We start from the raw sequence: 26,898 nt of genomic DNA on the forward strand, positions 1-26,898 counted from the left end.
CATAAATTCTCAGCATTTAGGACTGCAAGATTAAGAATAGCAATTGTTTACAGTGCTGTTCCCACAGTAGAGCTGCCTGTTTAAACCATTTCCTGGCTTTGTAATTCACTGTTTCCTCCACACTTTCCTCCTCTTTCACTTTGCAGGCGTATTTCTACTGGAAGTTATTTTTCAGAATGGCACTCTGAAAAATTCCAGACCAAGAAGTATCTGTGGTTTTTCACTGTGCCATATTAAGCTCTCCCCTAAACCCTGGGACCCTGCTTCTGCATTGAAAATAAGGTTTGCATGGGCTGCTTCTTACAAAGAGTATTTTCCAATACAGGGATATTTGAATTTGTTAATCGACATGATTTTGACTGATTAATGTGTTTAACCTATTCAGCAGCTTTGTCCTACTTTCTGCAAGTCTGATTATGACCAGGATTGTTCATAGCCAGTCCAGGGCATTTACTGGCTGCTTTTCTCCTGGATGGTCATGTCTCCTAGTTGTGGGTTGTCTTCCCTTTCTTCTAAAGTTTCAGTGGGTCATGAGTTCAGTAATTTTGGAGAGGAATACTCCCTGCTGATGCATCTGTAACTTCTCTGGTTTCTCCCCCAAAAAGGTCCTCCCCCAAATGTTAAAGAAAAGCATATGAAGTTTAGGCTTGAGAGTATCCAAATTCCATTCCCACACTTGTGCAGAAGCAGACACCATGTCTGCCAAGGCTGAGGTCAAGCATGTTATTCCAGGGAGCTGCTTCAGAGTTAAAAGAAACACTGAACCTTTCTTTGAAAGGCATGTGAGGCATATTAGTTCTTAGGGTTTTATTGTCCAGAATAAGACTAAAAGACATTCTGCTGACCAACACTATCTAAAGAGAGATGCAATTGGAGTTAAATTGATATTATCCATGAAGGACCATGCCAATCTTATTATAAAGACAAAAATCACAGAATGTGGCCTCTTAAGTAGCATGAGCAGCTCATAATATCTGTTAAGGTTGCTAGAATTCTAACTGTGAGAGCTTTTCCTCCCCCCAGGAGTAAAACATAGTAGCCATCATTTCATTAATAATGGACATAATTTTAACCTTTGCTATTTACTTGTTTCAGATCAGCTCTTCAGAAGGTCAGCCAAAAAAAGAATTCTTTTCTCTCCTCCTGTTAAAATTCCTGCAATCCTTTCCCCAAAGGCAATTCCTTCATTGTCAAAGCAAATAATTTTTTTTTGGTCTTTTCATAGGCCAGAAAACATGCATCCTTGGAATAGGGCTAGACTTGGTCAAGTACCAAGTATGTGGTACTTCAGCCTTGTTCAGGCTTATCAGAAAAGCCAGTTTACATTGCATAGTAGATATGTAGCAGGGAGTGTAAACACACTTATCATAGTGCTCCTCCTTTCTGGTAACTGGAGATCGAGGATCAGAGCTGCTCCTGGAGCCAGCGGCAGCAGCGCTTGGAACACCCCTCACAGAAAGCACCCTGGAAATTCCAGTGCTGGGCCCCTGGGTGTAGCAGGGCTCTTGGCAGTCACAGGATCTGCTCATGGCTCCTCAGCTTTAACTGATAAACTGCCTGTGCTCCCAGGGAAGTGAAGGGAATTGGCTTTTTTTTGCAAAACACATATGGGCCTGAAAAGTTGTTCTGCTCAGCCATCTTCATCAGGGTTTGTAACCCTGCACCATTTAAGAGCAAAGCTCCCTCACTTCAGTCTACAACTTCCTCGTGAGGGGAAGAGGAGGGGCAGGCACTGATCTTTCTCTGTGGTGACCAGTGACAGGGCCCAGGGAATGGCCTGAAGTTTTGACAGGGGAATTTTAGGTTGGATATTAGAAAAAGGTTCTTCTCCCAGAGGGTGTTTGGGCACTGGTACAGCTCTCCAGGGCAGTGGTCACAGCAGCAGCCTGACAGAGTCCAAAGAAGTGTTGGACAACACTCTCAGGCACAAGGTGTGACCCTTGGGGATGGTGCTATGCAGGGCCAGGAGTTAGACTTGATGGTCCTTCTGGATCCCTTCCAACTGGGAATATTCTCTGATTCTATATTGGTCTTACAATTTTTCCACAAAAAGACTCCTAGTTTCCTCGTCTCTTTTCTTAATAATGTGAGACAGTCTTTACAGATCAATACCCTTTATAAATTTTCCTTGGAGAGACAGACAGGAGGTAGATCACTCATTAGAGAACACATTTAAAAGAAAGCAGACTAGACAACACAACCGCAAAGTTCCTCTGCAGCAGGAAATTCACGTACTGAGGTTAGCCCAATAAGTTTAATAGTTAAGGAAAAACAGAGTGGGTATTTACTCACACACAGTTTTATGAGAGGAACAACTGAAATGGCAGCAAGAAAAACACACTTTTTGGACAAACTGATATTACATCACGTTAGTGGGCCACAAACTCTTTAAAAAAATAAATCTTTTGAGACATGAGAATGAAATCACATTTTAGCATGCTTTAAATAGCTGAAAGGCTCTTCAAAGCATACATTTTCAGCTATTGGCAAAGACAATGATTATCTCCTCATCTGGAAATTAAAAAGCATTTAGCAATAAGTTAAAGCTAGCCTACATGTAAGTGGGCTAAATACTAGTCAGAGATTCTTCCCTTTTCACATTTAAGATGATACTACAGTTCATCACTTCTGTAGCTTATATGCTGTTGTGCAATGCCCCACTGAAGTTTCACATCTACTCTGCGAGAGAGAACAAGGGTAAACAGCTTTCTTTTAGGATAGTCACAAATGGTAAAAACAGTAGTATTTGTTTGTCTGTTTAATTAGATGTTTGCTGTTTATCATACACAAGAACTGTAAGCAGAATCCATGAATTCTGAGCAATATGAAACCTCCTGTTTCCATGCAAGTTCAATACTGCCCCTCTCTCTCTCTCTTTATTTCTCTCCTCCTCCTATCTGCTGTTTTTCCCAGCCCAAGTTTCCAACTATCTTCATATGAAAGAAAGTTTTACTTTGTGACTGCTACCCAAGAGAGCCTGGCTCCAGGCTCACATTGGCTTCAGGTACATCTTAGACCACAGGAAGCTGGATGTTTTTCTTTTGAGGCACTAGAAGTTAGGCTAAGAGTAATAGTCAAGTTGCCCAAAGCTAAAGGGACAAGTAGCTTTCATGGCCTTCCTATTTTAACAGCTGGCCAGCAAAGAAATCTTATTTTCCCTTTTTTTCCCTGAATAGATTAAGTACATTTTGCAGTAACAGATTCCCCAGTCTTTCATTCACACATCTGCAACCCTAATGTTTGCTGTCCCATTCCAACTGAGTTTCCTCAACCTCAAGAGAAAAGTTAAAAATGGATCTCTTCACATTCAGATACACACACAATCTTTTTTGTCTCTTAATAATTTTCAAGTTTATAGTTGTCCTTCCACATTCTCAAGCTAAGCCAAGACAAGCTCAGTTCTATGACATTTTCATGTACCTCTCTTCAGAGAGAGACCTGCTGCAGCTGAACAAGACAATTGCAGCATGCTAGTTATACTTGGATTTGATAAGCAGTTGGAAAGAGGAGAATAACCAGTTTTCTCATTTGTCTATTTTCAGACATTTAGAAAACCCCTCTGTCAGCATCTTGAGTAAAAAATAGGTGACATCTTCAGACCCTAGTAAAACCACTTCTGCGTGTTAACTTGTTTAAATAAACACCCCCACCTCAAGTGACACAGTGGCCTGCAGTCTTCCTTGATCCATTCACAGAGCAAGAGTTATTTTTACTGAGTCAGTAATCATGCATTGTATTCCAGAGGAAATACTAGCCGGGTACCCCTGCTTGTAACTTCATGATCTGCTGCTCCCAAATCATGTTCCAGTGCTTCCTCTGAACTACTTTTTGTTCTCCTGCTGTCAAGGTTAGTGGTAGCTGTATGGGGACCAGAAGAACCATTTGCAGTTATTGTTGTATCACCATATGTCACGGTAAGGTCACCATCATTCAGAATAAAATCAGAATCCTCTTCTCTAAGCTGTTCCTGATTCTGAAAAGAGGGAAAAAAAGAAAAATCTTTATACAGTGCACTGCACCTTTCTTTGCCCAGAACATAACCGAGGAATTCGCCTACATGTCACTACAGAAGAGATAAGGTTCCACCTTAAGAAATGTTAAAAATAACCTTGAAGCCAGTGTTTGCAAATCAGCTTACTGTTCCCTGTATAACTACTGCTACTGGGGAGAGATGAGAGGGAGCTGAAGCCAAGAACTAGGTTATGGAACGGGTAACCCAGGATTTAGTAGCACTGGAAGTACAAGAGATGAGTGGTACATATTGGGTATTGCATGACAATTTAGAAGGCAGTACAGGAGATCAAACACAGTTAAGCCACTCCAGATACAGTGTTGCATCTGTTGTTAATTAGTCAAATTCATTAGTAAACTTTTCATGCAAGTCAATAAGAACTCAGAAAGCCCAAAGCCTCTGTATTCAAGAATTCTTCAACACTTTTTTGTTACACATCAAGAACTAACAATATTTTTTCAAACTATCTCCTTACTTTTACCTATTCCTAAATAAAGAATTACTTGACCTAGTTCTTCGGCATGCTCCTGAGCCATAAAGAATGGATACAACAAAATGCTTCCTTCATAGTTTTGTAACTAGTTCTGATGTGTTTTCTTCTCAAAATCATTTAAGTGGCTCACAAAACCCTGTGAATTTATTTTGGCAGAGATGGATTGAAATATTTAGTCAGAGAATAGAAATTGCCAAAGTGCAATGAAACACTTCATTTCTCTATCACAGCATAATACCACAATAATTGTACCATGTTGCACTCCTGTTTAACATGGTAAAAGGCTGAATTGGTCAGAAAATGGGCTTTCTTCATATTTGAAGAAAATTCCAATCAGTGCTATAAGCTTGCTTTCTTGCAACAGAAAGCAATTCTTTCCCCACATGAATGGCTCTGCGCTGCTTAGCAGGAGCTGCAACGTGTACTGCTGTTCCCTCGGTAGGCTGGACACGGATCAGGCTGCCTTCTCAAAATGCATTATTTCCTTGTGCTGCGGCAAAGGAAGGGGGGCACAGGCCATGTGAGATGGGATGTCTGGGATCAACGTGAACAGAAAGCTCTGCCTCTACTGCAGAACAGGAGTTCAGGGCACTGGAGATGGAAAATGCTGATTAACCTGTCCATGATGAAAAATGCAGCTCCTGGCTAAATAAAACTTCCCAGGAAAGCTTCCTGTCATTATGTCAGAAAGATAATCAGACAAAATGAAGCAGCAGAAGTCTCTAGATGATACAGAATATATAACTAACAAGGACTAGAAGAGGTGTCAGGAGTTTGCCAAAATCAACGAAAGAAATGGTGCAGTTCAGTGTTGGGTGCAAGACAAGCTCTACTTCGAAGGAATGCTAATTTCTTAAAACCTTTACGGCATCCAAATTTATCACCGATTTTTGGTGACAGGGTTAGTCTGATAGAGAGCACACTGTTCTCAAAGAGCAAATATGGGTTAGGACACTTGCTTTTTGATCACAAAGAAAACACTGATCTACTGGCACCATCTTAAATAGAAAAAAAAGGGAGAAATGAAGGGGTTCAGCTATAATTGGCATAAATAGCCTTTGCAATCTTTTAGTTGTAAAGAAAAAAACGTCTGAGGAACAAGACCAAAATTATTAAAAGGGTCACAAAATAATCAGTTTAAGAAAATCTGGTATCTGTAGATATATTGTTTTGAAGAAGAGGCATTCAAATAAGGATGAAAAATCAGAAAAATTAGTAAGAAGAAGGAAATCTGTTACTGTTGACTGATTATGTTTTAAAAAGTCAAAGAAGCTGCTAAGGTCTATCACACGCTCCCCTTCATGGTTTTTGCCCTTGGAGAGGCACCAAGGAGGGGAAGGCAGAGCTAGCAGAGCACCAGAAGGTATTGCTGTACCAGGCCCACGCGTGAAGTGGCTGCAGCAAGCTCCCAAAGCACCTCCTGTCTCCACAATGCTATTGAGCAGTGAACTCCTGCAGCCACCTAGCAGATAAGAAACTGTAAGAACACACTACACCTGAGCTTCCCCAAAGGGCTGAGTGCTCTTGGATACGTGATACTGAAAGAGAGGGTCACAGGCTTTATACTGTATGGCAAGTCCTGACTCAGTCTTTCTTGGTTTGTCCCAGGCTGCACTTACATGTACCTAAACATCATCAGTTCCAGAGAAAACACTGAGCTTTCTCTCAAGGTAGTGAACAAACATCACCTTGTATGAGCCAAGGTCCACTTATTTGTTTCCATTCTGAATAGTACTGCAAGCAGCATGGATTTTATTTCCTATATTTCCCTTGAGAACACGCACAAAAAATCTCATGTATTATACAGTTTTACTATGTTTGCAAACAAAGAGGATGGGTGAATAAACTTATCGTGTTTCATGCAGCATGAACAATTCGTTCAAGAAAGACAGGAAATGTATCCAAATAGATCCACAGAGACTTGAAATACTCCCAAGAATAACCCTGAACAGGCCTCTGCAATCCCCTAAGGTTCTGCAGGAAAAGCTTCAATTCACTCAGAAAACACAGGTCTGAACGACACTACTGAAACTGACACACTAGAATGGCTAAAGACCTGAATCCAAATCTGCAAAAGCCTGAATTCTGCTTTGATGTGCTGATCATAACCTTGAGGGACCCTTGAGGGACCTCTCTGCAGACTGTCCTCTTTGTGGTAAAAGCTGTCCCTGCTCCTAAGAATACATGCTGGAGATGTTTTTTGTTATAAAAGCTTATTTAAATTGAGTTACTGCTCACAAAGCCAGTCTTTATTGCCTCCTAAGACAATGTAAAAAAAAGCACAAGCAAAGTACGATGTATGTGCAAAATGCTGGCATCACAAATGCTGGTGCTGAGCACAACACAGGCATCACAGATAAGAGAACTTGCATTAGAAGTTACTTATCCTGTGGCTCCAAAATGAAAGCATGCATGCAAAATATATTCAAACTTAAACCTGATGGTCCGTTTAACTTCTCTTTCTCAGCTGAATTTAAATTCAACAAGGAAACTAAGTAATTTTTGCTATGAAGCTAGAACCACTAAGGAGGGGGAAGGGGGAAGCCTGGCTGAACAGTTTTCCTATCCATTTTGAGAGTTATCTTCTCCAAAGATTGCAAATCAAGTTTCTTCACTGGGCTTGCATATTTATAAATTACTTCAATTCTTTCTAGTTTCATACCAAGTTATCATACTGTGTATGTGCAAGAAATACTTTTTTTTAAAGCGTGCAAGAGCCCTGAAACAAACAAACGCCAACAACAAACTATCCCCAGGAGGGCTTATTTCACTTGGAATAAATGACTGATAGAACAGAAATTTACTAAAAGTTTCAAAGGACATTTCAAAAGAAAAAGCAAAATAACTGACCTACATCAGTTTGATCATGCACTGAAAATAACACCAGAAGAGAAAAAAAGTAATTATAATTTTTAAAATTTAAGCTGCTAACTGCAGCACCTTTTCATGCTTTAAATTCCAACTTGTCTGTCTGGGTTGGAAGCAGCCTAGTGGCACAGCCTTAAAGCAGTGGAAGAATGTCAGCAAGGAACAGTAACATCATCTCTGGAAAAAATCCACTGTACCTCACCCCTGTGGGCTGACTCAGAGCCCTACACATTCTCCATGCAAATTGAGGCTTAGAGGACACAATCTCATGCTGAGGAATAAGTTGTGGGTGGGCTGCATTGGAGGATTATTTGACTTTCAGACTTTTGAACCCCCTTTGGCATTTAATTAAAAAGACCTACTCCCACTCGTGGAAGTGAGAGTGAATTCTAAGTAAGGTTGTGATGAAGTCAGAGAAGAAAAAGAAAACCTGAAAAAACAAAAGCTAAAACCAATCTGCAAATATACAGTCAGCATAGCCACATACCTATTGCTTTCTTTTCTATACAGATATCATAACTCAGACATGCACATGTAATGAGATCCAGGATTGAACACTTGTTTGGGAAATATATTTTACAGCTATGCTGTACTTAATTAAGTATTTACAGATGATTAATTTTTCTTGTTTAACTGACAATCTTGAGTCTTTAATTCTCACAGGTGTGCCATTTAATTGTCCTGGAAATACCTCACAAAAACACTATTCTAAGCAGTTTCTGTCCCCACAAAGACATGGCTGTCTCTGTTGCTTCACCTGCAGTTAATAGAAAGGCAAAAAGATTCCACAGCTTATTAACCAGTAATGAAATGTCATAGCCGTGCTGTGGCAAAGTCAGCCATGTAAAGAAACAAAAAGACAAACCAACTGCAGCGTTCAGAAATCTTAAATGGAAGCTATAAAACTTCAAAATCATATTCTTTCCTAAGACAATTGCAGCACTGCACTGAAATAGGAACAAGAAAGAGAATACAATAGGAAAGTTCTGTATTATACACCTTAACAAAGTATACAACCTAACAAGCATTTTTAATGAAGTTAATGTCCTGTGTGTATCACAGAGCCAATCCATTAAATAGTAAGTTTCCACATCTGGTGGAAGCCAACAATGATGAGTAATGAGGAAAAAAAAAAAGAAAAAGAGCCAACTATAAGAGAAAATGAGAGTCAAAGCTTGCATGTTCATTCTAGTTAGATCCTCAGTTACTGGACAATTACTCTCATAAAATCATAAAAATGCAGACATATGGGTAGTGCACAAGGGCTAATTGGTCTGATGGATGCATTCCAATCCTTTCAATGCCTTCAAGACCTCCAGTGCCATTGCAAAGATGGGAACTAGGCCAATTTCTTGCATTACTGCAGTTCCAAATGGGCAACAGGTATCTCTAAGTTCTTTGAAATTTTTCTATCAGGTACAAGTAAGATGCTAATGATACCCAGAAAGAAATGTGGGGAAGATTTCAAAGGTGCAATTAGAATTTGTAATTTTTAGGAAATGATTACTGGACAACTGGTCCAAGACTACTTGAGCATAGAGATATTAATATCCCAGAGAACCTGCAAATTTGAGATGTCCCACACAGTAATATGGCTTTATTTACAAGAGCTCAAGAAAGGTTGTAGATTTCAGAAGCACTGTGCAGATAAGAAGGAAAAGTATCAGGATCCTACAAGAGTAATATGAGAACAGAGCACTAATTATTGCAAGACACGGCTGTAAAGACAGTGTGGTGACCTGCTAGACTGAGATAAGTAACTGATTAACAGTTTCTGAAATCTGATCTCAAATTTTGCAGTGGAAACAACGAAGGGAAGCGCTATGAGTTTTTTTCCCAGCTGGGTAAATGTGTCAGTGACATCTCTAAGGAGACCTTGAAGTTTAGCAGTAACAGGCAAAGAATCTTGTCCAAAAGCCTTGAGAAGGGACTGAATATTTTGAAGTGATTCACTGAACTGGGTTATTGACTAGGCATGTAACTTCCCCATAACCTTAAATGTTATTTTTCTAATGTACTATTTGAACAATAAGATAATTCCTGATCTCAAACACCAGAGCTTTTGCCTCAGAGACAATCTTAAATCTTTTCTGCCTAGGAAAACCAGGACTTTCTTGCAGTATGTCTATCAGACCAGCTGAAACCAGGACATTACCTAAAGAGAAAAAACACTGATTTGCTGAAGTTTAATACATTAAAAACAAAACCAAGAGGCATTGAATTTTTCTACTTACATCATAGACCTGGGGACTTGTCAGACAGCGGGCTATCAGGCCACACCAGCTGGGCAGCGTTGTGGTCAGTGGAGGGCCACTGTGAGTGAGAATTGGCTTTAAATAACTTCAGTAGTTAAGGAAAACACACCAGTGCTCAAAAACCACTATTGAAAATAAAGAGACAATTGTACATAAATGTGGTTCTGCCTTTGAACTGTGATATGCAATAATTGTACGTAAAACACCCTCCCAACATTTTCCCCTTGATTGTTTCAAGGGCGGTTTCTTTACTCACTAATCTTCTAAAAGGACCACTAGCAAACTTTCTTCTTACAAGTTTCAAAGAGTTGTTATGTTTCTAGGTTCTGTGCTCTCAAGTAAAAAGGAGAAACCAAAGGTGCTTTAGTGTTGAAAGGTCCAAGGGTATTTCTGCTCTGAAGATGGGAGCATGGTGTCAAGGTTGCAAGCTATAGGCAGCAAGCTGACATTCCTTCATGGCTCAGTACAGGGAAATACAGAAATTCTGTTCATTCAACATCCTCAAAGCAATACAGCCACTTGATCTGCTGGTTACTGAGCCACAGAGGTGCAACCAGAGGTATTACCCTGGCAATGCTCACAGACATTTCTGCAGTGCACATATATTTACCACATGGAGCCAGAAAGGCAAAGGGAAAATTGTATGAACCATGTACCACAGTATCAAAGGAAAGCAGTGCTACCTAGATGACACTGAGGGAACATGGGCATGGGAAAGGAAAGTGTCTTTACCCCTATTTTATGGTCTGTGCCCTGGTAAATCCACATTTTTCACATGAGTACTCCACCCTGATGATATGCCTGAAAAAAAATACCCAGAGTCAAAATATGTGTTTCTGTTAAAAAGCAGCATGTTGATCTTGACTAGCACATGAATCAATCAATCTTATTTTAAATTCAAATATATAAGTTGCAGGTATTCTAGTTACTTTCTTAGGCCTCTAAGCATGGAGAGAATCAAGTCTATTTGGAAATAGAACCGTTTTCCCATTAAGATGCTTAGGGTAAAGAGAGGGTTAAAAGGGGCCTGTTTTAGGAGAGAGCTAGCCCTTCCCTTTAGCAGAGCCTGGCATAGCTGTTTACTCCAGCAGAGTTATGTTTCCTCCTTCCTCCTTCCCTAAGAGTGTGGTTACACCCATTCCTGGAAAGAAACAAGCTCTTTGCCCTTGCACTAACCCAGGCTCCATCCTGCCCTGTGCCAGACAGGCAGCAACCCAGCCGTGAAAAAACAAGCCCCGTTGAAGACATCTGCTACTTCATCAAACTTGCAGTTTTCTCCATGTTTAACAGTTGTGGGTGAACCAAGGGAACAGCCCACAACATTAAGTGAACTCTGCATTCCACAGGAGTGAAGTTCCCACTCACCCATGTGTACAGAGCTCTGCAGGCAATAGTGAGCTCTGGAGCACACTTTTCCATCACTTACATATTTTTCAAGTTAAGCTCTCTTGCAAAGAGTGAATTTTGAGACAATATGCCTTTCTACCCAGAAACCAAGTGAATGCACCAGCAAAAAAAACCCCAAACATTTAGCCATGGATATAGAGGTGGCAATTCTAAAGATCATCCCATCTGTACCAATGCTTGTCTGAATGCCTCCTTCCAACAGCAGGAGCAGACTTTTACTTCTACATACAGTAAGACAGTCTGCCTCTCAATGTCAGTGTCCTTGGCACAAACTTCACAGAAACTTTTAACTTTTCCTAAATATTGCTAGTCACTATTGGAAAAAAAAAAAAAAGGGAATGCACTGTCAGGATCTTTAAGTGTCTGTGAAGAAGGTAGTTGGGCTATAATTTTCTCCAGGCACTCCCCCCGCCTTTGCTGCAGCTGCTAGGGAAGGACTGTTCTCTCTGCAAGCATCAGCTGAGGGAAGTCAGCATTGCCAACTACTCCTGTCATCAGGCACATCCCTTTTGTAAAGGCAGGGGATGAGAACAGCTCTGCTTCCTTCTTAAAAAGGCAAAAAAGAAGCAGTCAGCCACAGCCAGATCCGTTCATGATTTTAGCACCAAAGTCTCTCTGTTGTTTTTTGGTTTTTTTAATAATAAAAATTGATCTTGAGGCACTTTGAGGCCAGTCACCAAAATTTGAAGAGTTAACTTGGAATTACAAGCATTTATGAATATTTAAAATAGCACATACACTCCCTTCTGTGCTTTGGGTCAGTACTACTGCATCTGAAAGCATTGGTCACAAACAGATTTTATCCCAAAGATGCAAGTGCTATTAGATCCAAACATTTTCAGCCTGTTAGCTAGGTTTGCCTGGGTGTGAAAGCCTTCTGCACAAGGCTTGGAAGGAAACTACCATGCTCCAACTAGCCCAGCAATCTTTCATCAATCAAAGGCCATGACACCAGTGAAAAGACTCACATGGAAGCTACAAGAACATTAAGGCCCTATCTCTGGTCAGTGTGTATATTTAGCTGCCCCAGAAATTACTAGGAATTCAGTATTGAAATTTCTCTGGGTTTCTAGGTGTGACTTGCCATGGCCACAAGATTATCTTTGCATTTCCTGCCAAGTCACTCTAAGCTGTTGAGGAGGAGCAGCTGTGACACACTTAATGTGTCATAATTAATATTGTACTGATTAAGTTAAGTAGATTAAAAAAACCCAAAACCACAAGCATGAAATACAGGACAGCTGCACAAAAGTTGCTCAGAATCTTAAACAAGGTGATCAAAATAGTATAGTAATAGCTTCAGAAAGGTTGTACAGTACTATATACACTCAGAGACACTCTGCTTTAATACCCATAGTACCTTCTGGATATACTTAAGGAGATCAGCTGGATCTCATGTAGATTTTTAGTTCCAGAACTTCCTCTTTAGGAATCAACCACAGATTTTGGGACTTCATCACAAAAACAGATGGCTCGGCAGAGCAATAAGTTGAGGCTTAGATAGGTACAATGAACTGGAAACCTAGTTTGTGCTATTAGCATCATTGAAAAGAAGCCCAGACTAGTAGAACAAATCAGAAGACCTGAAATAGTTAATTGTCTGTCTTATTGTTTAGGTAGGTACTTCATCTCTGACTGGTTTCTGTCCTCCAGCAAGTGTCACACACGCTGCATTAGGGAAATGAAAGGTCTGACTGCTGAGCCAGTGAATTCAAGCTTCAGTTCTGTGTCTTGAGCCTGTCAAATACTTGAGAGTCAAAGAGGAGAAAGATCAAGTGCTTAGGGCTACATATGGGTACATGGAAAGGAAAAAAGTGAACATTTCATGCCTTGAAATTAAGCTGTGTTTCAAAAGGATACTTATGATCAAAGCTGTACCACAGCCTGAAGAGCCAAGCGCTTTCCTGCTTCGTCCTGTTCCTTCGTGCAGAATCTTGGCCATCCTAAAAGTAAGATAAAAACATTTTCAATTACTTCAGGCAGAAAAATGCGTAACTATACACTCCAATAATTCATAATGTAATGTTCTGTCAAAAAAAAAGAGGCCAAATTCAATATGTACTTGAAATGCAGAAGAAAGCTGTTTAGAGACTTGCTTGTACTGAGTTTACTTTCCCTAGAAAGACCAGAAATGACTGCAGAGAACCAGGCTGTCTTCAATGCACTCATGTTACTTTAAAAACTCCTCTACCACCAAGTTCCCTGGAGCCCAAAACCCTATCTCACTGTTAGTCTAGTAACAGATATGGAATTAACTTCCAAACTGACAAATACGCCTTGTGATAGTCCAAGACTGATTCCTATTCATTGCTTGCTTGGCTTCCTTAATTCTAGGTCTAGATCTAACTCTAGGTTTGATGGCTTTTTCTTAAGCATGCTGCTTCTTTGGAAAAACAAGGGAAATTACAGTATCCGATAAATTCTCAGAAACCTGATGAAATATATCACATTTAAAAGAAATGTGCTTAACGGAAAATCCTTATAAAGATTACAATTGAGGGAGGTCGTGCAAATCTCAGAAATGCTGGATCAACCTTGAAAGGGCTAACAGTGTTAAATCTAATCTCTTAACTCACAGTGCTGCAAATGATCACACCAGCTGCTCTGCAGCTGCATTTGTTTTTACTTTTGTTATTGTTTAGGGTTTGAGTGTTTTGTTTTGTGTTTTTGTTTTGTTGGTTGGGGGGGGGGGGGGGGGGTGTTTATGGCCAGAGGCCAGAGTTAAACACAGGAAAACAAATGAATGTCTTGTATGAATCATCTTCCAAACTACTGGAAAAGAACAAGACAGGATTACACTGTGTACTTCTGACCTGCAAGAAGCCATGATCCACCAAGAGTTAAACCTAATACATTTTCACTCCCTCCCCTTCCCAAATGGTACATTTTCTTTAACTGTGGCATACTGCTAATCTTGGCTTGGTGAGAGAAAGATGAATCCAAAGGGAACTGACTAATGAACTACATTAGCAATGCAATGCACAGCTAAAGATGGAAACAAATGGGTAAGTTCTTTATGTTTGCATGGGAAAAAGCAAACATGATTTTTCCACAGCAGACACTGAATGAGAACAGAATACCCATGCTCTGTTCCCATTACAGCAATTCCTCAGTTACTGAGGACAAGCTCAGTCTGAACTGGCCAAAGCCATCTTTCCATGATACCACTTCCTAACCTTGGCTATATGCGATAATTGTGGCCTTCACTGTAAAAGCTCTTTTGAGGCCTGGACTTCTGGTTATTCCAGATAGTTACAAAACAAAGTTCACCCTTACTCGTAGCCAGCTCCACTATTTCAGCATCTATTTTGTGTGCTGGACACAGGCTTTTACAAAGAACATAGAGATGCCAAGTGCAGTGTCTGAAATGAAAGAGGTGCTTCCTGAGCAAGTATCTCTTCCCTGTACAACATGTACCAGGAAAAGAAATGAAAGGATTGGGGGAAAAAAAACCAAAACAACCACCAAAAACCCTACAACCAACCAACAAGAAAAAAAAAAAAACAAAACAAACAAAAAAAACACCAAAAAAAACCTGCCAAAAAAAACCCCCAAATCCCAACAACAAAACCCACCAAAAAACCAACCAACTAAACAAACAGAAAACCCCCTAAAAAAACCCCAAAAAACCCAAACAAAACCCAAGGCAGGAGAAACCACTATGAAAAAAGCTAATCCCAAATACATTCATCTATCTCTGACAAGCCTGAACACCAGCATCATCATACAACACTTGTTCCCTAAGCATCCTCTAGATCCAAAGTTGCCTTGCTCAAGTAGGTTCCTACATAAGCAACCAGCTGTGCTGCTGATCTATCAGTGTCAAGCAGAGCTCTGGAAGAGTGGAAACTAAGATCTGGACAGGTGAAGCTCCCAGTTAAGCCTGAGGAATTTTTGAGTTGTTTTGTTTTTTTCCAGACCTTTCGTTCCTCCTGTGAATCAACTCTAGTTTATAAATGAGCAAAACTGAAAATTCTGCTATGAACAACATTCTTCCAATGATCTATGCCAATAGCATATTTCAGAGGGGAAAAAAAAGTCAACTCTTGGGTTGTTACTTATGCATGGAAAGCTTCCCTAAAGATTCACAGCCACAGTTTGCTGAATACAAATGGCAATTTGCCTGTGCTCCTTCTGCTTCACCCAGGTGATAGGTAGTCCAGGCAGGATCCAGCTGGCATGTGGTTTGGTATACAGGAGTTGAGATGAGGTTAGCAAACCTCATCTTGGATTCTAACCAAGCCCAAGGGCTAAAATTCGGTATCAGTTAAGGAAGAGGAGCCAAGAGTATTACCTCTGAACTGAGAAGAACTATTTGTGCAGTAGCATGCTAAAAGCAAGCATGTTGGGTAGGTGGGGGAAGAGGAAAGTGCATTGTTATACAGTGTATTAGTAGATTTGGGAAGGTTTGTGATGCCTCACATACACACAAAAATGTGACCATGACAGCGTTACACCCAAAATCACTGAATGTTTTTCAGTGGGCATTACTTGAATATTACAAAGCAAAATCCCCTACTGACTTGCCAGCTAGGACAGAAAGGTTTTATCCATGCATACAACTTCTGCAGTTTTCTATTATCTTAGTTATAAAATAAGATCAGCCTAACAGAGAAGTTATGTAATTACTTACTCCTTGTAAGACTTGAAAGCTGTCATTAGTAGGTGGAGGATCCTGATCTGGGTCAACCCCAACCCTACAGAAACATTAGGAAAACAAAGCAAGTGGTGTTACTGAGGGTTGGCAATGCTGTAAGTTTGGCAGAATGCATTTTAAAAGCACTTTAGGCACCCAGCAAAGCTGAATCAGAGAGGTTATAAGAATAGACTGAGGAAGAGCTGTTCATTACTCCCCTGCAGTTACACAGCTATAAACAAGATACGTTTTCACTCAAGAAACTACTGTAACTCTATGTCACCATCAACCTCTACTGCTTACCTTTGCTGCCAATTTTTTAGAGCAATGGAAAATACTATTTTTGCCTTAAAAAGTGGATAGCATCCTCTTCAGTGGAGAGTATCTCTCATATGCAGCAGGAAGGAAACAGAAACTAAGGATAAAGCCCAGCCTAAATATTTACCCAGCAAATAACTGCCAGATAAATCTGTGAATGGCTGAAATACACAATTTTAAAAAGACACACACACTCCAGGTTTTAAAGCAATATGGGAAGCAAAAAAAAATTAATTAAAAAGGGTCACAACATTAATTTGCTGCAAGTTTCATTCACCTAACACAACACAGCCACAGTGGACTAACACATGGCCCATAGTCCATCTGAGTGAGGAAGGATTTGTGTAATGAGGGCGTTGACAGAATAATATGTTAAGAAGAAACTGTCTACTCACTTTTGAATAATTAGAAAGCATCTTATTACTCAACCTTCCTTGCAATATAGGGCTCCTATCCAAGATTGGCATTTAATCATTGTAATTATGCTCAGGTTTTTCTGGTCTGATTTGGGGGTAGACTGTACTTGTCTATTTTATATCCTATTCATGCCCTGATCTCTGTAATTTCTTGTAGAACACAAACCTCCAACCTCAAAAGTCAGATAAGATTCTCAGTCTCAAATGTGTTGTGTTTCAGTCCCACCATGTCACATAGTAAGTGTGGGGAAACACATGTGACAGCCATTTCAGACAATAAGATTTTGTTAACATTGTCACTTCTACTCTCTTATAAGGGGCTGAGCTGGTTTGGTGCAATGTCCTTGTTACTTAGACTTTTTGTCAGCTAATCATTTTATAGCCATGCTGTTTATGCAGCAGCCCTAAGAATCACCAGAAGCCAAGGGAACCTTGCTGGTCAGACCATATCATTGGTTGGTCCCAGGGACATCATGCTTAGATCAAATAAAAAGAGAACACTTTCAAATAGCTTCCAGGGCAGCATCTTTGATAGAGCTATAGAAGAAGAAAAGTTTTAAGTCATCCTTGAGGACTCACAGCCATCTCAAGGCATCACATGAATGAATTAATGTAGTTCAGAGAAAATCCAGAAGGCTGCTCTGCAGCAGCCTCATATAAAACTAGCGCTGACACAGTCCTTTGCTTGGATTTCTTTCTTTTTTTCTAAGCATCTTGTTCTTTCCTCATTACTTCCTTTTTCCATATATAGAGTCATCTCAAACTTTAGGCACATTTAGCCTGCCAATTCCTTGACACTGACCAGCCTCTGAAAACCAGAACTGAAAACTTCAGTTTAGGAGAACACTGGATAGACAGATTGAGTACTGGATTGTAACACATGCTAAAAGAAAACACCACACACAAGAGCTCAGAGAGCTCACAAGGGCTGAGGTGTTACTGCCTTGGCTATCACTGCATAAGAACAGGCTTTGGCAGGGAAACTGGGTTCTAATGCAGAAAGCTGACAAACAACATCAGGAAACCAACTCAGTACAGTAATGTATGTATATACACAAGAGTATGCATTCCTTCATAAGTACACATGAAAATAAAAGAAAAATACTTGTGGCTTTCCAAACTGCACATGGGGGAAGGTTCAATGTGCTGTGCAAAGCAACCAGGCTCAGGTTGACTGCAAAGCTGACACTGTGAATGGGGAGTTCAAGAATTTTGCTCCAAAAGATGAACATAGCTCGCATTCCCCAAATAGTTTTTACTCCCTGGGCTACCTATTCACTTCACAGTACATAAGAAAACCAAACAATTCAGTGTCTCAGCTTTTACTTGACTTACAAGGTTGTGCATTTGTTTTGAGAATTTTAACTGCCCTTAGGCAGGGGAATGGGGCTTAATGGAAGACCAAAACAGGAAAAAAACACCGTTCAGTGAAAAGCCATAGTATATCACAGACCAGAAATTTGGGTTCACTCTTGTGCTGAAGAGGCAAAAAAACCTTTTCTATATTAAAATGGTTCAAATTTTAGGGGAAAAAAAATCAAATCATACCACAAATGCTCCTTTCAATGTTGAAATCCACACAGGCTTGTCCATTTAACTTTTTTTCTAAGTTATTCTGCAAATGAATTTATATTTTGAATATTTATAAATAATTATTTTCCATAAATCACATTAAAAAAATCACTCTCAAAGTCTGTTCCTCAGTTCAGTGATTAACACCAAATACATTTTCATTTTGAATTCTCACAATTACTTTTTGTATCTTTCAAACAATATGCTTTTATCCTCTATTCTAGCATCAACTGTATAGGAAGCTTAACTTTTTGTAGCAAGCCTGCCTTTTTAAGTTTCAAGGCTAAATACTCTTATCTCATGACAAGCATCACTTTTTTTTTTGCAGACCCAGCCACTAGAATTCTAAGGAAGTGTCATTTTTATCACCTGAAACAAAACAATACCAAAAACCAGTCAAGTCTGTCCTAACCTCCTTTACAGTGAAAAGAAGCACAGAAAACACTTAGTTACTTCATCTTTGCTTAACTACTTCAATAATTAAAAGTACAAGTTAGGCTGATACATGTATGTCTTCAACATTGATTTTCTTCTTATGCTGAAGAAAAAAAATCAATTTCATATGCTTAATATATTTTAAAAGCTTCCTGTCAATTACATGTGCTGCAAAGGTCAATATCAGCTCTCATTTATTTAACCTGCTTGATAAATTAAACTTTTCCTGGATGGATTTACACAGATCCCTTCCCAGAGGTCGGAGACACAGGGAGGGCAGCCTTGCTCAAGGCGTGTGGGATTCCCAAGGCTGTACAGATAAGTAACTCTTAAAAAGAAGATTTCAGATGAAGAATATGAACAGTCTTTCAGCTGTAACAATGCATATATGTTTCAAAATCAGTGAAAACTCCATTTATTTCCCTGACTGGAATAACTTTGGTATGTGATAGACACCTTATTCCTTCAGTACAGATAATTACTAGTAAGTAAAATTCAGACACCTTTATTTCAGCCTTGGGAAGGCCATTAGAATCTGTAGACAAGAGTATGCTATAGTAAAATTATTCCAATTTAAGTGTATTTCTTCACTCCTCCCTAATGAAAACTTCTTTTTAAGGCAAAAGAGGCTTTTTGTGCTTTAAGATCTCTGTAACAGTAAAGGGACTAGTCTTGAGCTCCTAATGCCCAACACCAAAACACAGCATTTCTGCCCTTAACTGACTCCTGGACTTCTTGGTCTTTATCCTACAGCTACAACTCCAGCACCACATGTAGGAGAGGAGCTACTCAGATTTGATCTCTCAAAACATTAAGCTTATGTATAATTCAGTAATTTAAACAGTGTGGGAGAAAGTGGTTCACTCACAAAACTGAGCTAAGTGGATGGAAATGAATGGTAAAAAGGCATGTAGAACTACATCAACTTCTCTGCTGCATCATTTTTAAATGGGGGGAATGATTTCTTCTGATACTTCAGAAACTTTTCCAAGGCCCTACAACACATGAATGACAAGCTACTGAAATAGCAGGCATTATTAGATTTATCATGTGTAGTCACTACAGCCAAGAATGACTGTAATAGATTATAGTTCTCAGATTGTCTGTACAAACTAACACACTGCATCTCTGGCAAACCTAGTGGTTTGCTGGAAACCTTCAAGTGAGACAAGGTACATGAAAACCTTTCATTGCTCCATCCCAAAGGACTTTCTTTACATAAATATTTTGTATGTTTTTATGGGCACACACACACACACACACACACACACATTGCCTATAGATGTCAGTTAGAGATTTATCTTATTTTAAATTCTCTCTCTAACTATTTATCTGTTCTAAAAACACCATACCAGAATCCTAGTCTTCTCTGGTTCATATCTCTCTGTTTTGAAAAATATATCCCCAAAAAGGCTGGGCTAAATCACCCATGAAGTACCTTCCAACCTGAAGAGTTACACAAAATAACCTCAAGCAATGCTTAAGAATACCTTTGTTATTAAAGATTATAATATCAAATCCATTATTTGATCTTATAATCTTTTTCAGCTCTCAAGTCTTCTAAGGTCAGATATTCAAGTTTTGCTTTATTAAATGTCCATACACAGAGTGCAAGAATGTGTTTTATAGTTTCATTTTTGACATGATGTGTGACCCACACTCTCACAGCTCAGAATAGGTGAATAGAACTCAGAGTTGAGGAACATCTTTAGTACTCTCAGAAAAGAAGCAGCAGCAGCATGCCACAGTATAGAAAAAGAGCACACACTCAGTGTTACAAAGATGAAAAAAGCCAAGCACCAGGTTAATGTGGTATCAAGGAAAGCACAGTGTCACCTGAAATACAGCCAGTGGCTTTCACTCATCTCTTCCACCGATGGAACATGGTCACCAACTCTGGTACAGTACAAGAATGCAATGTGAGTAACAAAATGCTCATGAGATGGGGGCTCTACAGAGCTCTTCAGCAAAACAAAGCAAACCAACAAAAAATAATCCATACCAAATCAAAATAGACAAAACATACATGAAAAACAATGGCAGAGCAATGACAAAATGACCAAAAACCAAAATTAGCAACAACATCAATTTATGATTGATGTATATCCAGTAATATTCTTCATACATTCAGATCCCAGCTGGCAACTGTATTAATGACAGACTACATTCCCCAGAAAAACAGATTCAGTAGCTCTCTTTGGTGCTGCACACAGACAGAGCCAATCTAAGACAATTCCTACCACCTCAGACCTGCACATGGTCTGAAAGAGAAAGAGACATCACAGGAAGTAATCATGGGAAGCTGTACATGTGTGAGATGGGTCAGCAATACTGCCTGGTTCCAGAGCACTCCAAATCAACTGGTAACAAGCCCTAAATCACTCCACTGCTTTAACTAAAAATTGACTATCAGTTTTTGATTTAATCTCCAGTCATAGCAGAGTCTGGTTTTACTCATTGCTTTGCCATTTTCAGTTCTGTTTCTGGGGGTTATTTTAGGCACAAATGAAAGCAAGTTTGGTTTCCAGTATTTTTCACATACATTCCTTAGCAGCCTGTGGGGTTTTTTCCTCCCCATATTTTTCCACGAGGGCATGTGTCATGAACTATATATTGCTTCTGTGAAATAAAAGCCCAGATGATCAGAAATCCACAGAGACCTCACTTTAGAAAAAGCAGGTGTACACACCCTGGTTGCAGCCTGACATCTTGACTAACCAAATTTTTAAGGCCAGAGCTTGTGATACAAAAAGCATGTACTATTCTAATCCTTGAATACTGAGGCAAATACCAGACTTGAGATAGCTTTGATTTTGATTCCAGGTTCAATAGCTCTTTTCCCAGCCCAACACACACTCCAGGTCAGAGTACTCTGCTCCCCAAGGCCATCACAGAGATGGTTCTGCATGTACAGCAAAAACTAAAATTAAAAACTGCCTGATAACTTCCCTTCTATGACTTCTTTCTCTTTCCTGTATGTTTGCCAAGCCAGTATACTAAAGTTTTCCCAGATGTCTGTAATGAGTACAGCATTTTTGGAAAATTTTAGCTATTTTTGAAGAGTTCAACAGTTTCTCAGAAGATGGCTGAGGAAGAAGAGAACTCCCACCACCATGTTTTAAAAAAAATTAAAACCCAATTCCTAAAAACCTCTGGAATTAGGAAAAGTTGTGTTGAGTTGTTTTAGGATGCCTTAGGGTATTTGTTTACTTCACCTAACCAAGACAATGACTGCAGTCATTGTCTGGCCAAGGCTTGCCAGAGCTTGGCAGTTCAACTCATGTCATCTATGTGCTCTAGATGTGTCTCACCCAATTCCCAGAGTGTCTTCCCCACACTTTTTCTCTGCAGTGTGAATTGCTGTGTTTCAGAGAATGAGAAGAGAGAAAAGGAAACATCTCCCGTGCTCAGTTCCAAACTTCCAGAGGAATAGGTGATCTCTTTCCTACTAAGGGAAAAGCCTAGAGGGATGAAGCTGGAGGCTTGGAAGCTGCACTGCCCCACTATTAGGGGGAATCAAGACTGATGATGAAAAACTAGAGATTGGGAAAGGAGGAAGAACAGAAAAACTAGGGAAAGACAACTGGAAGAAACAGTACAGAAAGGGATGGGCAAGGAAAAAGCTCACAACAGAGGGCAGAGGACAGCCCCTGTGACTGTGCATCTGCCTTCAAGGGCAGCAGAGAGTAGCTGAGGGCAGTGAAGGATCCAAGTAATACAGTAATGGAAACAGGCTGCAAAACAGGAGGATGGAACCTCCTATCAGACATCCCCCAGCCCAGCCTGGAGCACAGCATGAGGCTGGGTCCCAGCAGCAGCAGCACCCTCCTCCTGCCACCCCAGCACACCAGGGTGTGGTGTGTAATACACATTTTATCACTGCACCACCTGGTAAGGGAATGGAGAATAAACACCAAGCCAACACTTTTACCACCATCCCAGTTAGTTAGGTAGTTCACATAGCAGCTGCATGAGAGTTAATGTTTCCATATTTCTTTTTAAGTTTCCTCTTTTACAAAAAAAAAAAAAAAAAAAAAATCACTAAATAGAAAGTTCATTAAAGATTGTATAAGCAAAGTCAGACATAAGGCTTTAGCTTTTATGGTAAAAATAAATCTAAATTAAGGCGTGAGGTACGATGCTTTGAGGTTTATAAAAAGGCTTCTAAGTATAACTGAAATTACTTCATTAAAATAAGCAATAACTTCTGCATTTGCAGCAGGTTATGAAGAAGAGGAAGGCACTAATCTATGTGTTGCTTCATTGAACATGAAAAGAACCAGGTCACTAACCTCTGATCAAAAGTGGAAAACACATTGTTTTGCAATACAAGTGCTAGGAGTTCCCTTTTTTTTCCTGTGACAGATAAATGAAACAAGAAGTCAGCTATTTTTTTGAAAAGAGGAATTTTGCCAGTGGTTTTGATTTACACAGCTTTCAAGTTTGCTGAAACTGTTAAAGCTTCAGCCAGGAAATTGTTTCTTTGTTTAGGTCTTAAAGGATGAGACTATATTTTTAATGTCCAGGTCATGCTTTAGTTTCTAAGGAAAAAAAAAATCTACTACTAAGAAAATGTAACTGTTTACCACTCAAATGTTGGATGTGTCTCACTGATAGTCAGCCAAAGAACTCTAACTCATGATATCATGGCTTTAACTCCAGTTTCTGGTGTTGGTTTTAAATTTCCTCAGCATCAAGTGGCAGAATCAAAAGCATCTCAAGATCCTGTTATTTCTCTACTCAGATTTTGAAGTTGTGACCTCACATTTCCAACCAGCTAAGCAGTAAACTGAAGTTAAGCCTCTGCTACAAACCAAAGGTCCTTTGCTTAGCTGTATATGAAGGCCTGGTCAGTGGTCCCTGGTAACCTACCCCATCTGAAAAAAAATCTACTACTAAGAATGCTGCTCATCAAATACCTGAAATTTTCAGAACAGCAAGAGGAGGCAGAGGGTATTTTTTGCCTATTTTCCTCCTTATACTGCTTTTTACTATACCAAAGCTTAATTTTCATGTTCACTTCTCTATCCTTTACCTACTTTTAATATTTGGTATCATGGGAGGGAAGGGACCAACAGTAAGTAAAGAACCAAGCACCCATCCCAAACACTACACAGCTAACGGTGTGGCCAGAAGGCCAGTGCCTCTTCCTCTAAGGCACAGCAAGGCAATTCTGGATCCCTGTGCAGGCCTGGCATTTCCCCTTGCATGCCCACATCTGCTTCCCCATGAGCTCAGAGTATCAGGCCAGGCTGACACTCCTGGCTGGAATCAGTGCCCTGGTACAGTTCTACTTAAATCATGAAGCCACCACCTGAAATAATCCCCTTTGGTTTTCATGTCTGTCTTGGCTCCCCTGACTTGCCCAGACATGGGCCTTCTATTGACCTCCACACTGGAGAAAGGCCAACAACTTCATGAGGACTTGGTAATGGCTGACTAGCTTGCCTTCCTTCCTTCCTGATACAATGGGTATGACCTTCACATCAGAACTGGACTCTTAGGAGTCCCCACAAATCCTGACATTTAAGTCCAATATACACATGGCATTAATTTCTACATCCCTTCACTTCATCTAGGAAACAAACCACCTTTTATCTTATAACCTCTTTTCTGCTAAATAATCCTGCATGTGCCCACCACTGATTTCCAGCCTCTGGCAATCGAATTTATTGTGCAAGTTCCAAGGCTCAGCAAGCATCCTAGGGACAAGTTTCCCACTGCTCAGCCTCGGGACTGCATCAGCACTATGCCCTGCTGCTGAGTGAGGCACTGGGACAGTGCTGGGACAGCTTCATCTTCTCCTGTTTACCCCTTCCACTGAGTAGAAGGGGATAGAAAAGAGATAACTGGCATAATTGAAAAATTCAGCTGGAAAATAATTTGTCCCTCTTTTTTAAAAAAATCTGTGAAATCAGAACTACTTCTTTTTTTATTTCTCCAGCAGAAAGTGTTCAGACCACTGAGCACAGAGTTTCTAACTCTCGGTCAGCTGCACACGGCCGCCACCTCCTGGCACAAATACGATTTCTTGTGGTCTCAGAAGATGCAGACTGCTCCTCTGGCAGGCCAGTGCCTACCGAGCCAGCTGTAAAATGCTTCCTATGTAGAGCTTCCTTATTAAAGAAAATCCTTCCTTTGACCGGAAAGTTAAGCCTTTATTTTCTGTCAGCCACGCCAAAAAAGTGACAGCTAAAATTACTGCTGCTTACTCTCAAGGATGGGTAAACTTCCCCCTAAACCTACAGCTAAACACTCAAAACTATGCTTCAGTCAGCTACCTTTTGGTACTTACTTCTCTAGGGAGAATGGTACCATAGCCTTTACAGCTAGGAATGGTAGCATAGCCTTTACAGCTGTTCTGCCTTGTTGGTCACACTAATGACTTTTGCAAGTCTAGCCACCTCAGGGGATAAGCCTGGAATGGATATGGGGTTAGTCCTCTCTGCCTGCAGGACCAGCTCATCAGGCAGGCTTATGGAGTCTCACTACTGAGCTAGATTAGCCAAAAGAAGAAGTGCATAATCTAGGATGCTTCTTGGTTTTGATGGAGGAGGGTGGGAGGAAAAAAAGCTGCTACCTCAGAACATTTTTGCAGCTGGCCAAGGGCTGGGCCACATGCAGGATTTCAGTCCTGTCCTACTGCTGATGACTGAAGGAGCCCTGTGGCAGAGGTAATGGTTGGTTGCACTCAGGGCTTGTACAGCTTGTATTGTTGTAATTCCCCTCTATTTATCTTTGTCTCCCAAACTACCAAAACTTCCAAAATTATATTATATATGTCTTTAATAATGATTGATTTGTGATTCTCTAGCACATCTCTTGATAAATAGTCTCAAATATGAAAGGACATGCAGTCAAAAGTACTAAGTATTAGCCAGGATTTATAGTCAGACATCTATAATCATGCAACTTACCATTTTCACAGATCTCCTCGAAACAGGAGGAAACACACCCCAACGACCAGCAGGATCCCATTTATCCCAGTTGCTTAGATAACATCAGGTTTTGTTTAAAGTACATTCACCTTAGCACCACCCAATAAAGAATCTACTGAACTTAAAAATCTTAACAGGCCCATTATGAAGAGCCAAAAGAAAGGGAGCAGTCTTAGTATAATATGAAGTTTATATGAGATTAGATTAATTCGTTCTTTTCAATATAGAGCTGCTTTATCAGGCAACACTATTCCATATCCTGCTGGACTGACATAGACCTAGATACCTTCTTGCAGAGCACCAGAACACCTTCAGGCTGAATCCCAGCAGCATCAGAACATTTTCTTCACCAGACTGCACTAGCACTGTCCTCTATAAAGCATCATGTCCTAAATACCTACCTACATACATATATATATATATTTATATATATACGTATAAATACCACATTCTAAATTCTTCTAGCAAGCATCAAACAAGTTCTGTAGAGCTATGCCAAATTAGTACAGCTGCCTATTGAAAAGTGAAGTTTCTCCAGCATAGAGCTGCATACCAACCTGATGTTCAGCCAGGACAACATGGGGGTTGTGCCTCCACCAACAATCCACACAGTGAAAAACACGATGAGCAGAGTTGTTGAGAACATCATTTGGTGGGAGTAGGTGGCAGTATCTCGTATAGCCAGGGCAAATGCCATGGCTCCCCTGAGACCTATCAGAAAGAATGAAACAGTGCAGCCTTAGAAGTGCAGGCATCACTGTGGATAGCACAGCACCTTTCCTTACTCCCTCCCACAAAGTGTCAGGCAGAAAGCACTGGGCTACAGAAACTTTTAATTTCCTTAGATTCCCTGATAAATTATGCCCTGGGATAATTTACAAGAGAATGTTGTAATTCTCCTGGTTTCCTGTAACTTATAGAATCCACAAGTGCTGTGAAAAGGTGTAAATGCTTCCAGAAACTAACAGGAAAGGAAGACAGAAACAAACAAGTTGTGAACAACAAACCATTAAGTAAGTTAAGCAGCTCCCTGAATCAGATAAAAGTTCAGACTTTTCCAGTTGAATCCATAATTGAAATGTGAGTTCTTGACCTGACATTTTTATCAGCTATAAAAATAGTCTAATTAATTACACGGTCACAGGCAAATTATATCTTTCCTCCTCTCCTCCCAGTTATGAAACTTCACTAGCAAGAACAAGCCATGGCATTGGACCACCTGCAGACTTCTTATGCAGAGGAATTACAGGATGGTTAAGGTTGTAAGTAACCCCTGGAGTTCATCTGGTCCAATTCCCCTGTTTGAACAACCCCTGCTCTACCTGCAGTAAGTTGCACAGGACCACGTCCACATGGCTTTTGAATATCTCCAGGGATGGAGATGCCACAACCTCTCTGGATGATTTGTACAATGCTTGGACATAGTAAAAAAGTTTTCCTGATGTTCAAAAAGAAAACTTCATATGTTCCTGTTTATGCCCATTATTACCTCTGGTCCTGGCACAGGGCATCACTGAAAATAGCCTGGCTCCATCCTCTTTATATCCT

General features: G+C 40.1%; 1 protein-coding gene across 2 annotated transcripts in view; it reads right to left on the minus strand.

The window, feature by feature from the left end:
• Positions 1-2,235: 2,235 nt before the first annotated feature.
• SLC9A7 (solute carrier family 9 member A7) overlaps positions 2,236-26,898 on the minus strand; it is a 69,024-nt gene continuing 44,361 nt past the window's right edge. Inside the window, exons 12-17 of one of the 2 annotated variants that reach the window (XM_036385609.2) lie at positions 25,908-26,061; positions 20,249-20,308; positions 15,669-15,732; positions 12,896-12,978; positions 9,608-9,713; positions 2,236-3,973 (exon numbers count right to left, since the gene is read on the minus strand). In XM_036385609.2, coding sequence (XP_036241502.1) covers positions 3,725-3,973; positions 9,608-9,713; positions 12,896-12,978; positions 15,669-15,732; positions 20,249-20,308; positions 25,908-26,061 — 716 coding nt within the window. In that variant the 3' untranslated portion in view covers positions 2,236-3,724. The remainder of the gene's footprint in view (positions 3,974-9,607; positions 9,714-12,895; positions 12,979-15,668; positions 15,733-20,248; positions 20,309-25,907; positions 26,062-26,898) is intronic. The other variant, XM_036385616.2, reaches the window with a different exon arrangement.

The sequence above is a fragment of the Molothrus ater genome, chromosome 2 (assembly GCF_012460135.2).
Source record: "Molothrus ater isolate BHLD 08-10-18 breed brown headed cowbird chromosome 2, BPBGC_Mater_1.1, whole genome shotgun sequence".
Taxonomy (NCBI): domain Eukaryota; kingdom Metazoa; phylum Chordata; class Aves; order Passeriformes; family Icteridae; genus Molothrus; species Molothrus ater.